This window comes from Numida meleagris, chromosome 18, assembly GCF_002078875.1.
Source record: "Numida meleagris isolate 19003 breed g44 Domestic line chromosome 18, NumMel1.0, whole genome shotgun sequence".
Classification (NCBI taxonomy): Eukaryota; Metazoa; Chordata; class Aves; order Galliformes; family Numididae; genus Numida; species Numida meleagris.
In genome coordinates this window covers 4,740,407-4,755,221 of record NC_034426.1, presented here as the reverse complement: position 1 = coordinate 4,755,221, position 14,815 = coordinate 4,740,407, and the positions used below count along the sequence as shown (strand labels likewise).

Sequence of the window (14,815 nt, the reverse complement as noted above, 5' to 3'; positions counted from 1 at the left end):
GCCGTGAGCTGCATTGCTGAGAGGCAGAGCTGCGGGGATGGGAGCTCAGAGCTGGGATGGCTGCTTGGGGAGGAGGAGGTGTTCCTGGTGGCCTTGCAGTATTGGAAAAACAGAAAATAAACACAAAATGACCCCAACCCAACATGCACTCCAAGTCCTAGAAATAGGGAGTGATGAGTGGAGGGAGCGATGATAACCGAGCATCACCATTTTTAGCGGTGCAGTGGTTGAGCATCAAGATCAAAATGATGAAGGCTGTTTGCGTCACTCCGAAGCCAAACTTTTCGTCTCCCCAGTTCACCTTCCTATGAATACACATCATGCAAAGCCCTGTCCTGGGTGCTCAGCCCAGCCGTGGTGTGGCACAGGGGCAGGGGGACCCAGGTGGCAGAGCCAGATCCATCCACAGGCAGCGCCCGGCAACAGGATTTAAAGGTTATTGAGGAGAGATTGTGTAAATCCAGCCGTGGAGTGCAGAAACAAGAAAGGCAAATGGTAACTGGGAAGCATTTTGATGCTGGGAAGGAATACAAATCAGAAGGAGCTTTGCGGTACAGCTCTTGGCATGTTGTTGTCAAAATCCCTGAATCCTGCCATTTTCAATTGACCGAATTCTCTAGGAAACAGCGGCAGGGGCAGCTCCCGGCGCCAGTATTTGGGGACGCTCATGCTGCCCCTGCACCTGAATGAAGCATCACAGCACTGTGGGGCAGCAGACCCAGGTGAGCTCCAGCCCCATTCTGCAGACACCCCACACTGACCCACAGCAAAGCGGGGCTGCAGACTGGGGTGCAGGGGACCCGGGGCCGTGCTGTGTCAGGAGAAACCGAGCAGGGCCATGTCCTGAAAAATGCACTGATTTTAGGGGAAAGAGAATGGGCCCTGCAGCCAGCTGCTGGCAGAGCTGTGGCTGGAGGCTGGGATGCTGCTGCTGCTGCTCTTTGGGGAAATGGCCTGAAAGTGCCCAAGCCCAAAGGCATGGCTGGGCGTGCACAGGGCCATGAAGGAGCGTGCACAAGGTGCTGCTGGTGGAGGAGTGAACGAGAAGCAGAGCTTGGAAGTGTTTAAACATGCAAACACACAAACGCTCTTAACAATCAGCACGGATGGAAATATTGATGGTTGCATTAAAAGTAAATATATTTTTAATTAAATCATTTTCCCCTTCTCCATTCAAGGGGCGTGAAAGCACTCATAAAATTAAACTGCTGCATGAATTTCTCTCTCTGCTGCCACGTCCCAACTCCCTGCCTGCTCCCTGCCTTCCCAGCACCGCACTGCCCCATGGCACCACTGGAATTTGGCTCCTTCACCCCCCAGCACATGGCAGATCCCATGGGGCGAGCGATATGCCCCCTCCTTCCCTCCTTCCCCTCAGCCCCAGCTCCAATGTGGCTCTGAAGGGCTCATTAATCAAAAGGCAATTAATTCCCCATCAAGGGGGCAAATAACAGACACGTTCAATAACCGCCCCTTTTTGCCATGCTCGAGTGTTTCTCTGATTCCTGCAAACTGAAATAAAAAGAAGCCAAAGCAAAAGAAACACCGAGTGATTAAACGCTTCATTACCATCCTCCAAAGGGGGGTCAGGGCTTATCTATCTCTGTCTCCAGAGAGACAAATAATAGTTTGGAGTTGTCGACACGGTCGCCAAAAACAGGGCACGACTGGTGGGCTCACGAGCATGAAATGCTCTCAAAACGGGGCTGTTTCACCCCAAAATATGCAATATGCCCTTTTCCCTTCTTTCCCTCCTTGGCTGTGAGCTGGGAAGTCAAGAAATGACGGAGTTTGGGTGTATAGAACTGTAGGTGTGCTCAGCCCTCCTGCCCTGACCAATTTGATGCCCGCTGCCTATAGGAGAATTGAGAGTAAACTATGATATTACTTATTTAATCACAGAACTTATAATAACAAGGCGCATGATTCAAATGCTCAGTTGGTATCATTAATCATGGTTTGCAGAAGAAAACAATTTTATATTATTAAAGCAATTACCATGTAATCCTTTACGTTGGCAAAAATTCATTAATCTTTATTCATTCTTCAATCAGATCACATTATTTTCGCCTGTTCCACCTAACTCGCGGCTTCAAAGTGATGCAAAAAAAAAAAAAAAATAGGGAGAAAGTGACAAAAGAAACTTTTTCTAATACAGAACTACAGGGCTGGGCAGGAATTACTTCCAACCACAATTAGCATGCAGGCGTTGTGTCAACACGTGAACGCCGTCCTCTCCCCAGCACTTATTCGCTGCTTCTCTGCACCTTGGGCTGTCATTCCCAAGGGCTCACAACTTGGAGCTGGGATTTTTTCTGTGGTTTTTTTTTTTTTTTCAGGTTGGATATTAGGAAGAATTTCTTCTCCAGAAGAGCGGTGATGCTGTGTCAGGGGGTCACCATCCCTGGAGGTGTTTGAGGGAAGGGTAGATGTGGCACTGAGGGACATGGCTTAGTGGGCAATACTGGTGACGGACGGACGGTGGGACTAGATGATCTTAGAGGTCTTTTCCAACCTTAATAATTCTGTGATTCCCATTAAGTAATTGCCAGCTGTGGTGCTCTAAAACAGAGGGATGCCCACCCAAACCCAACCACGAGGACTCGGCTCCAGCAGCCAGGACTGAGCTCCCCCAAGAAAATCAAAGCTGTGCAGGAAGCGGAGCGCTGCCAATCTGGGTCAGGCTCTTATCTGCTGTCAAGCAAAAAAGAAATTGGCCTGACTTTTTTTATCTTCAGAGATGAGTGGAACTGCAGTGCTCATTATTAGAGTTATTTTACTTTAATAGTCAAAGAGGTTACCGGAGATCTTTTGATTTCATATCCATGAATTTATCTTGATAGTTTTTCCTCTGTGGGGAAAAAAGGAGAAAAAAAAAAGCAGGCTGCTCCCAGGAGGCTGCAGATTCAGGCTCCTTAGCACGCCATTTACAGACCGGGTGGCTAAGCCCTGCTTTGGTTGGTGAACAGGTTTTTCTCTCCAGGGAAACACAAATTTGTCTTCAAAACATCACTGCAAAGTAGGACAGTAATGTTAATGCTACTTTGCTGCTAAGAGAGTGTGAGCAGCTTGCCCAAGGTAGGTTAAGGAGCGTGCGATGGATCAGGATAGGTCTTCAGCTCAATCCCACCCTTGGCTTGCTGGGAAGCCACATTTCCCCTAGAACTCATGGCAACAACATATGCCCTCTGCCCCTGGAGCCAAGCTTGGAGCTGGATCCTAAGGAGGACAGAGAGGAAGAGAAGGATGAAGGCAGACATCGCCACGGTCAGACAGGCTGCAGCATCTCCAGAGCGCACTATGGGATCTACAAGTGCCATCCCTTTCCAGATATGGGATCTCCATCTCCTTTTGCCCCGTTTCTCCATGCCTGTAAAACTGCCGTGTCACTCCGCTCCAGGTTTGCACCCCTCCGATCAGACATCAGAGGAGGAAAAGCAGGAGGAGGAAGAGGTGGAGGAAGGGGAGCAGGAGGATGAAGAGGAGGAAGAGCACTATTGGTGTCCTCTCCCCATTGCTGTTCAGCCCCAGCTCGACCCATGCACACTGGCAGAGCGCCACAGGGTCAGTAAAACCCACAGGGACTGACCCACATCCCCCCAAAGCTACGGTTTGGATTTACGAGGCAGAAGCAGCAGCTTCACTGGATGCAAGAGGCAGCTCAGCCTCAACACAAACAGCAAAACAACAACAAAAAAAGAGCAATACTGTTTTCCTTTGGCGCATGTAACAGGTTGTCATGGGGAAAGCGTGTGGGCTTTCTTCGCTAAGGGAGCATCACTGGTGACCCTTGGAGAGCATTTGCTCAGAGCCAGCTGCTGCATCCAGCACGTCCCCGGGCTTTGTGCATCCACAACCTCATGCTGCTGAGAGAGAGAGGTGCTGCTCGGCCCCTCCTGCTTCAAACCTCTGCACCTCCACGCTGCTCCCAGGGCCAGGAGAAGCCTCTGCTGTGCCGTCCTCAAGAGCTGGGTTTATGGCATTGTGGAGAGTCACCAAGTCCCTGGAAAGATGCCTCCTTTTGGGGAGAAGTCCTATGAGCAGCTGGAACCGGTCCCAAACCATGGCTCCAGCATGGCTCCTGTATGCAGACCTGTAGCTGAGCTGGAGCACCACACCCACAAGGCTGCGTTCCAGCACTGGTGCTGCGATGCCTGATGGATAAAGCACAGGCTCAGCAGCTGACGGTGCCTCCCCACTTTGGGCAATGGTTGTCCCCATGATTTCAAGGGTTTAAAATACTTATTCCTCCAATTTCTGGGAAAACTGACACTTGGTCTCCACCCAGCGCTTGGGAGACATGGGAATGGGAAACATGGTCGAGGCAGAGCAGCCGAAGGCTCGTCTGCCTGGGGGTAGGGGAAGTCACAGGGATTGGTGAACGCGGACAAACCTCAGTGTCCAGAAATCACAACAATTTGAGATGACTGAGGACAGAGCTGCCATGGGCAGGAAATCGCTCCGTTCCCCAGCAGCTTCCCTGCACGTCCTCTGCAGAGCAGCCCCTCGCCCGGGGCTGGGAGCGCAGACACTGATCATGGGCAAAGCTGCTGCTGGGGCAACAAGGCCTATCTGCAGCAAAGCGCTCTGAGCTGCCCTTCCCATCCAACCTTCCCTTGAAATGTACTTCTTTGGAAACAGAGCCCTCTCTAGGCCATGCTCTGGGGCATCTCAGGAGGGAACAGGGACTGGTGCAGCCACCAGGCATGGGGCTGCAGTCGCATCTCCCACCCATTTTGCAGCCTTGGTTTAGTGCATCTGCGGTATGCTCTGCAAGCAGCTTAAAGAGATTTTGATAGCATTGCCGGGAGAAAATGAACCTGCTAATGCTGCTATTTGCTGCAAAAAGGATTCACGCCCAGAACACTTTCTCACAGCAATGATCATTTTTAGCTGTGAGAATGAATTAGCCTTCCACTGAAAAGCCATTTGCATGGGAAAGAGGTCAGCCAGGAGCACGAAAGCGATGATTTGGGGGTAAGGCCTTGTCCTAGCCCGGAGGCTTCACTCTCATTTTCTCTCTCCATTGCCAGCCACCCGCAGTGCCCTCCAAAGACCTTTGCCTCCACATTCCAGCCCAGAGCAGGGGAGCCCAGGGGCACTGTGTTCTACCCCACCCACAGATAACCCACACGGCTCTGAGCGAGGAGCGCGATCCGCCTGGCTCCTCCGCCAGGAGTTAATTGCAGGCAGAGTTTCAATAGGAAAGAGGCCAAAAAGATAATTACCCCGGGGGCTCTGGTTCTGAGTGCACCGGCCCTTGCTTCGTGAGGAAAGGAGCTGGTGTGGGAATAAAGCTCTGCCAGCACGAGGCCCGCAGCTCAGGGTATGGGGAAAGAACCCATGGAGCTGCCCCAAAGCCACCTCTGGCAGCTGGAGGGGATGGGATACTTGTGCCAACCTGCGTGCCAGGGCATGAGGGGAGATGTCCCTGCTCCAAGGGTGGGCTCCCATGCAGCAGGGAGACCTCTGCCAGGCAGAGCTGGCATCAACTGTTGCAGTGGCACAGGCTGTCCAGGGAGTTGGGGGGAGTCCCCATCCCTGGAAGTGTTCTAGAGCCACGGGGACGTGGCACTGAGGGCCGTGGTCAGTGGGCACGGTGGGGTGGGTTGCAGTTGGATCAGGGATCTGAGAGCTCTTTTCCAGCCGGAATGGTTCTGTGATTCCATGACCTGCACCCAAGGCTCCAGGCTGGGCACAACGGACAGCAGCTCCGCATCGCTCCTCTGTAAGCAAACTTTTCACAACCACAGCATTTATTTCCTTCTCCAACTTCCTGCGTTACTAATTATCCGAAGGAGATTGATAAACCCGCCAGTTGCCGCTCTGGTTACAGGTCACTTACCACGGTAATAAGAAGTGCAGAAATCAATAGCCATAAATAGCGGTTGGGAATCAAATTCCCTGAACAGTACTTTAAGTAAGGAGAAGGTTTAATTATGCCGTTGCCTGGCTTACTTCCCCCTGCAGAGCAGGACTGGGCTCCAAGTTTTCCGCTGGTCCTGCACTTTGGAGAAGCCCAAGGGCTCAGGCTTGTGACTGGTTCAGCACTGGGTCCGCGTGGCAGCTCACTCCCGTGGGATTGGAGGTGTTGGAGCCGAGGGCACGCACATGGGCAGCTCCTACCGCTCTGCAGTTCCACCGGGAGGGGAAATGACTGCTGGATAGGTTAAACTGGGAAAGTGGCAGTGTCAGGTTTTATTACTGTTAGTGATAAACTGCTGGAGCAAGCCATGGAGTGAAGGCATTTGCATGCCTTGGAAAGCACGCTTGTTTTTGCAAGTTGGTGAAGCGCAAGGCTTTGCCATGTCCAGACAACCGCTTTGGAAGAGGTGTGAAGTTCCCCACAGGGTCACACTTTTCTGGGGATAGAAATCTGACAGCAGAGCCTTTTCTGGGGAAGTATGAGAAGGAAATCACCCTCCCACCACCCTCTGCTCCACTCCTCCTTCCCTTGCTGCCACCTCCTTGGAGCCCCAAGCCCCTTGGACTCCCCAGACCGCACAACAGCGCTGCCTTCCTCGCAGCGCCCGCGGTGCCGCTCCAGCTCTCCAAGTATAAATATGGTACGAGATAAATATTGTCACGGCACATTACTCCGGCCCTTCCTCACCAGTACACGCCGCAGACAGAGTTATGCATCTATTTATGTGTGTGTGTATATCTAATTATACTATATAAACTGTATATTCAGCTCTCTATTGTGTGTATTTAATTTAAATGCCAGCTAATTGCCCTCAGTAAATATAGATGGGGATTAACAGTATTGAAATTAAATTTATTGGTAATCCCCTCGAAAATAAACATGCAAAATAAAATGAACTCATAAAATAAAAGCAGAGGGCAACGCAAATGCTCACGTTGGGCTCTCTTTGCCATATACAAGGGTGGGGCTTTGCTGTGCAACAGGAGCAGGGTCCCCTACATCTTTCCCAAAGATAAAACCCTCTCTTTCTCCACCCTAAAAGAGGTGCTGCTTGGTGGCCGTGGTTTGGTGGAAAACCAGAGGTTTTGAGGAATGGGCTGGTGAGCTTCTGCTGGGTTTGGTTTGGGCCTCATGCAGCACTTGTACAGCAAAAGGAGCTCCAGGGGGCCCAGATCTGACACTGACAGTTGGGCTGTATGGAAAGTTCCCCATCTGATCCTCTTTTTGGCTTTGACAGCAAACCCCTGACAGTGCTAAAATTTGCTGTTTAATGGTTTTGTGATGCTATCAGTGTCCGCAGCCCTCCCGGCTGTGGCGCTGCTAATTACACGAGTGTGATAATTCCTACCCTGCTCCCTCCTGCTGGCAGTGGATGTGCTGCTGTGCGGGGACAAGAGACCTGCAGAAATTTCAGCCTGGTCCAGAACAGAGCATGGACCTTTAACCCTGTCATAAATCCTCAGTTCTAGCAACATCTTTTATTTTATTTTTTTTCCCAGCAAGATGATGACGACTTCCATCCACCTGCCTCAGCTCATTAAGTTATTCAATCCCATGCCTCACTGGTCTGCGGGCTTCCTCAGGGGGTTCTGCAGACTGTGCTGCTCCTGGGCCTGCCCAGAGCTGCCCCACTGCAGGGCTGAACCCTCCCCACCTCTGCCCAGGGACAGGAGCCAAGGGCATCCCACAGAATCACAGAACAGTTTGAGTTGGAAGGGACCCCCAAAACCATCTGGTCCTGCTGCTTGCAATGCACAGGGACACCCACAGCTCCATCAGTGCTCAGAGCCCTCCAGGTTGACCCTGGGGGACTGCAGGGATGGGCACCACCCCTCTCTGGGCACCTGTGCAGTGCCTCACTGCCTTCATTGGAAAAAACTTTTTCCTATCCGTGCTGTGTTCCCTTCTCCGCTCACCACTTCCCCCTGCCAGTTGTCTCTTTTTTTCTTTCCAGCAGAGCCCTCAGGGAAAGGCTGTGCTGACTGTTGTGAGCCCGTCTGTTAGGTTCATGTTCTGGCTGCTCTCCTGGTTAATTAACGGGAGCACGAGGCACGGGGAGGGCTTTGCAGATACACCTGCACACGGGGATGCCCACGTGCTCTGGTCTGGCTGCAGGACAGCTCCAGGGCTCCCCAGCTGTGCCCAAGATCTGTCCTGGGGCTGGAGCTGAAGATGTTTCAAGGGTGTCCAGATATGTGCAGGCACCTGCAGGGGTGAAGGTTGGTGCCCTCTAAAAGCATCTTGCTCACCCACTCTGCTTCCACTGCCCAATCCCTCCTGGACTCATGTGGTTACTCAGTGATGGACCTACACTCATCCTCCTTGGACAACAGCAGCAGCTGATTCGGGGCTATTTCCTCCCATTTGAGCATCTCTCTGCACAGGGCAGGTGCCCCATCCATGCAGCACATGGCTTCCAGCCATGGCATGGGCTGTAGCTGTCCTCCTTCTCCTGACCATTCTCTCATAATGGACCAGCCAACACGCAGCCACCCATGCCCAGAAGAAAGCCCATGTGCTGCCATATGGCCCTGTGCACCAGCAATCCGCCTCCTCCCAGCCTCCAAAGTGAGCGGCAGGAAAACCAATCCATCATTCATGGAAACCTCCTCCTCCTTTAGACCAGAGCAACTTGCTTGGCACTGGAAAAAAGCCCCACCACCCCTTGGATCTCTTAATTTGACAGGGCTGGGAGCTAGCAGATGAATATCTTAAATAACTAATGGTGACTCAGAGGAGCATTAAACAAAGATAACATTGTCACTTCTTCTCTGTTCCTCTTTTGTTTCTCACTCTTCAGCTTTCCTGCCGGTTTATTATCTCCTCCGTTTTCCTTCTGATGATCTTGTTACTATGACAGGATGTATATTATCTTTGGCAGCCTCTTCCAGAAGTATGACCTGTTGTATCAACGCACGGCAGGAATAAACAAGGCGAACGCGTGCAGAGGAATAAAAGCGCCCTGCGAAACACTGTGACTGCAGGGGAGGGCTGCTTGTCAGCTGGGGGGTTTTAGTGGCTTTGGTGTGTGGGTTGGGTGTATGGGCTCCTTGCACTTGCTGTGTGCTGGAGAAGCTCCAGGAGGGAGGGTTTCTCCCTTCCACCAATCCACCTCCAGTTGGGAGCTTCCAAAATGGAACCTCTGGACTGTTTCCTCAGCTTGCTGTGCATTGCTCAGTACTACCTAAAGCTGAGGCCCAAAGCAGCTGCATTTTACAGGAACCAGGGTGACATGTGTGCCATGTCGCATGAGATCTGCAGCTAAAAACAGCCTTAGAAACTCTCAGATGAGTTAATAGTACCAGCAGGATCCAATGGCGTCACCAGCAGTGCTCACCTTCAGAGGATTGCTGGCCATGGTCTGTGGTCACCAGCCTCCAAATATCACATAGAGCCAAATCTCAGAGGGGTCGTCCCATTTAAGGGTAGACATGACAATGAGTGACATGGTTTGGTGGGCATGGTGGTGATGGGCTGATGGTTGGACTAGATGGTCTGAGCAGCCTCTTCCAACCTTAATGATTCCATGATTCTATGATTTACAACAAAATTCATGTGACAGTGGGGATGACTCACTGCAGAAATGAACCATCCTCCTTTGATCCGAGCCCATGGTTCCCAAGAAACCAAGTTCCCAAGGAACTCTATTCAGTTTCAAACTTGGAGTTGACCAAAATACATGTGATTGGCAATGCTTGGCACTGCATAAACTTCTTCAAAGCTGAGCAATGTCTGGATAAAAGTCGCAAGTCTGATCTGTCTTTTCGTATAAGTCAGTAGAAAGCCTTGGGGAAGTAGGAAATCTCATTAGGAATTAGGTTGGGATCAAAATGACCTCCCAGGTGACTGTGACAGGCCAGGTCAGTCTAAGGGAAAATTGCTTGATGAACAGAGCCACCTCAGACGTCTTTGAAGATAAGTACCACATGAAATTTTGATATTACTAAGTATTTAATAGATCTAATTTACAAAGCAGTGTTGCTCCCAATTCCCAGAGTGCCAAAAATCCTGCAACCTATTTCTTTACAAGAATGACTTCTACTCATTCATGGGTTTTAATGCAGCAAGCTGTTTAACAGCTGCACAAAATGTTTTAGGACAGGAAAACTAAGCCCTACAGAAGCGTACCAGGCTCTGCTATACCTTCAGCAAGTCTGCAGAGTTATGTAGCTCTGATACAACATGAGGTACCGGGTTTTTTTCACTCAGCCCTGCATGTGAAGTCATCACAGAGATCACTTGAGAGCCACCAACAGGACAGGCAACCTCTGCTCAGGGGAACTCAAACCAGGGGACAGAACTCCCTTGGTGGTGGGAAGCCATGTGCTGTACACAGCCCTCAGCTCCTTCTCTTTCTGGTCCAACACATCCCATCTGTGCACATCCCAACAGAGATGAGGGCATTTGAACTGGCCAGAGCTGGGTCCTTTGTGATCCCTGCCCGGAATTCTGCAACCCGATGTCACAATGGCACCAAATCACCCCTGCCAGTCTCCCCCCGAGCCAGGGTGGATGGCATCCAGCCCCTTACAGAAGGGTTTTGAAGACATGAATTGTCAGGCAGGACCAAATAGAAAAGTACCCAGGATTTCGGTAAGTCTTTCAAGAACGTCAGATTTTTCAGTGCAGATTTGAGCACTTTCCCATCCCTGCTAGGTCCACAGAAGGCGATGCTAGTTGATCAGAACCAATCCCACTGTAGCTTTCCTTCGAGCATGGCGGGTTTATAGAAGATCTTGGGTCTGGGTCCATACTGGTGAGCACCAGAAATAACTCACAGACGAGCACGGCGCACGCCTTGCTGCAAACCAACTGGCAGCACTGAAACTCTGCAGTCCTCCTCTCCTGCTCAAAAGAGCTGATCAAATGCATCAGCCAGACGCCCTCCTACAGCTTTCCACCATAGCACAAACCTCACCCCCTGTTTTCTACCTGGAAATCTGTTTAAAAGCCAACGCTTTCTCAGTGAACTCAACTGGAAATAATTTGCCTCTTACCCTGACGAATCTCTTATCTGTGAAGGCTGCAAGCACCCACAAAGAGTTTACAGGAGTGCCTTGATCAGTCAAAGACATGCAGTTTCAGAAGCTTTCTCAACCCAGAGTCTCTGAATGGACTATGTGATAGAGCCAGTTGAAAGAAGGCAATAAGCATGTTTAACAAAAAATAATAAAAAACAAGCCAAACCAAAAAGGACTTTTCTTTTCATACCAAATGCTTATGAAGAACTTCAAAAATCATTTCTGTGCCTGCTGGAACACTAGCAAGGAGATAAAAGAGACAAACCCCGCTCTTCCCTGTTGGACTTCATTTTGACCAAAGAGCAAGCTCTTTTTTCATGATTAATTCTCCCTCTTCCCTCTGTTAGCATAAGCTGCGGAAAGGGAAAGTACAGAAGAACAAGGAAGAAAAATATCACCGCTTGTTTTGCTTTGCTGGCTGTTTTGGGCTTGTATTTGTTTTGGAGGGGGAAGCAAATGCCATACGCAGTGCAAGAACAAGACAACAATGGTAAGAAAACAGTAAGAGATTCAAAAGACTTTCCCCGTGATTTGCCATTTCTCTGCTTTCAAGGTTGAAGTTGTGGAGGCACAGCCCAGGCAATTTCCTCTGCATCTCTTACCCCAGCGGAGGTGCAGGCTCAGGTGTGAGGCATTTCTGTCCCCAGAGCTCTTGCTAGGGATCGCTGCCTGAACTGGGCAGACTGCTGATCAGCACCAAGGTGGTGGAAAAACCTTCTGGGAGCAAGTTCTTCCCCTCTGTAGGAGGCAAGGCCAACAGCATGCCAAACTAAGCTGGCTGGAATGGTCCCTGCCTCTGTGATTAAGGGGATTCATAAATATTCCATGTTTCTTGGCAGCTGGGAGTGCTTCAGTTGTTGTGAACATCTCAAGGGGGATGGGAAAGGCAGAATGAGCCTTAGCATTTCTGACACCCTGCAGAGACAATGAACCGGGGAAGGAGAGCGCTCATCTTCTTGCAGAGAAGCGTTTCACATAGGGTGATTTTAATAATTCAGCCTTCGACTGGTCTGTTTAAATGTTTGATGCCTGCAAGCTGATTCAAGATCTGGCCTCCCAAGAATCGATGGAGCTGGACGCTGGTTGGGTGCTGTCTGCCCTCCTCATCAGTGCAGTAAGCACGTTAACACAGGGTGGCCCAAGTCTGAAGGAGCTGGAGCACTGATCTCTTCCATCACGGCATGAAACTGTGGCACTCTTATGCCATGAGAGAATGACAACCATCCCATATTGATTTGATTTTGAAGAGAAAGAAAGAAAAGGAGTAAGGAAGAAGAATAAAAACGCTTAGCTACGAACTACATTGGAGAGGTAACAACCAGTGACATAGGAAATGGATAGAAATCAGGCAACAATCATGACAGCATTGGCACAGAAAGCTGCCCTGCAGCCCTGGGATGCTAAGGGTGCTGGTCTGGGGCAGCAGAAGGTGCCCTGGGGTCTGCATGGAGTCCCAACCATGCAGGGGTCTCACTGAGTGACTCATCTTGTGCAGTCTTAAATGGACCCACGGCAACGGCTCCTGCTATAACATTTGGACTGCAGGGAAGGTGCTTTTTCTGGATGTGTGGACGAGCCCTGGGACATCAAACCTCCTGCTTCCACAGAGTGGAGCTGGGATGCTTGCAGCAACCTTGACTGATCTGATTTTGGCCATTCTCCAAGACAGAAGACTGGGCCAAACATACTTAGCCGTCCGGGAGATATGAGCATTCAAGGAACCGTTTCCAGCTCTCCCTGCCACTGACACATTGCTGCGTTGAGAAACTCTCCGTCCCATCGCTAGAGTTTCCCATCAGCCTTGTTCATGAGAGACCCTTCGCTTCCATGTGAGATCCTGATCCTGTAAGCCCTTACTCTAAATTATCCATGAAATGTGTGGGCATGAGTAATGCATGAGATGAATTATCCATGAACTGGGTTGGTCGCCTTCTCCCCCTGTCAACTCAGTAGGTTTCTGCCAGGTATCAGAGCACAGAGGAGGAAATGTAGGCCTCAACGCTTTTCCCCCCCAAAAGAATCTGCATAATCTGGGAGAAGGCTTAAATATTCAGCGGGTCATGATGGAAGAACACAGAAGGCAGCTTAAGAGAGCAGAAGGTCAGCAGTTCCCTGAAGAGGCAGCGTCATACCCCAAATCCACCTGCTGGCTATTCACTGCTGCAAAGAGGAACGGCTCCAGGACTGATGGCGACAACATGCCTGTCTCTGACAGCACTCCCACTCCCAGGCTGGTGGAACTGGAGTCAGCGATGAGACTGGAGTCTTCTCTACGGTAAACACAGCAAAGTCTTAATGTTTGCTGGGTAGCTATTTCTGATTATGACATGGAAATCTATGCTGGAGCTGTGTTACTGCTTTCCGAGGTAGGTTTTATCCAAGTTGGTCTGCTTGAAGAAGGGAGCAGGAAAAAGAATTCGGCACACTTTTTTTTTTATATATATAAGGGGAAAAAAACCACACTTTTTTTTTTTAGAAAATTCCTGACTATGTGCTTTGTCCTCAGGCGAAGCCAACCACAGTGACAGCACCAGCACCGCAGCGTGCAGCCGGCAGCCTCAGCTCCCTGCCCCAGCGCGCCTGCTCCCGGTCCTCCAGGGCCATCCAGTACATCCTGCTGGACAGCTGCAGGAACATCCCGGCACCCCATGGCCTAGCCAGCAAGGGCTCCCACAGGGCCCAAAGAGGATCTGCCTCCTGCCACCCCATCAACCACGTCCCCAGCACAACCGTAGGCTGTTGCCCCCCAGTCCCCAGTTACCTCTCAGTGTCCCCCACCTTCCTCAGCCTCCCCAGGAAGCTAGCCCATGGCTCAGGGCACTCTTTGGACGCTTGGAAGAGGCTGCCAGTGTTCCTGCAGCTGTGTGGGGAGGATGTGCCAACCACAGCCTCCAAAGATGCGCGTCTGCAAACCTCCAGCCATGAGCGGAAAGAGCAGCCCAATGCCAAAGCACCGAGGGAGGGCAAGAGAGGCCAGAGGATGAAGAAGATGGTGGGGTGCACCCCGTGTGACAAGGCATGAGTGACTTTGAGATAGCTTCTGAATAAAAGATAGTGTTCTTGGAGTCCTTACATCACTAAGAGACATGTTATGAGCTCAGATTCACTGACAGCTGAGGGTTGGCAAAACAGAAGGAAGGAAGGGTGTGTTACGATGGGGAGGCCCTGGCACTGTTGCCCAGAGCTGTGGGTGCCCCATCCCTGGAGGCATTCAAGGCCATGGATGGGCCCTGGGCAGCCTCAGCTGGTGGGGGGCAACCAGCTCATGACAGGGAGTGGAACTGGATGACTTTCAAGGTCCCCTCCAACCCAACCATTCTGTGATTCTATGTTATCTACCTGGGGGGTACCCTTCCACTCCCCTGGGTACCATGCCGATGGAATAGACTGGAAGACTGCACATGGGTGGCCATCCAGCCCCATCCATTTCACTCAATCCCCTCAGAGTTCTGAAGATGAAGAAAACCTTCCTTCTCCAGATCCTGAATCCTACCCCCAGCCCCTACACCCAGCAGCCCCTCCAGCTGCTGCTCTGCAGAAACACGTACTGATGACAGGCAAAGCGCTGCGCATAGGCTGTGGCAGAGCAATACCAAACACCGTGTGGGAAAATGGAAAACATGGAAGGCAGAAGAAAGCAAATGAGATCTCATGTGAGAGTGTCTAGGAGGGAGTTCAGGACTGCTTAAGTCCAGAGATTAGAAAACTGTGATAATTGGAAGAAATGTCCCACAGAGAAAAGGGTAATGAGCACAATGAGAAGTCTGGGCATTTTTATGACTCTTAAAGGTGTCTCTGAAAGAGGCTATGTACACGAGGAAGGTCCCAGGTTCAGACCAATGGGGACCTTTGAATGGGAATGTCACAT

At 50.8% G+C, this 14,815-nt stretch overlaps 1 protein-coding gene across 1 annotated transcript; it reads left to right on the top strand.

Annotated features, from left to right (window-relative positions):
• On the top strand, positions 9,913–14,009 carry LOC110407698. Its single transcript, XM_021415637.1, has 2 exons — positions 9,913–10,519; positions 13,454–14,009. Exons 1-2 carry the CDS (start codon positions 10,394–10,396, stop codon positions 13,967–13,969), a joined length of 642 nt encoding a protein of 213 aa, XP_021271312.1. The 5' UTR covers positions 9,913–10,393; the 3' UTR covers positions 13,970–14,009.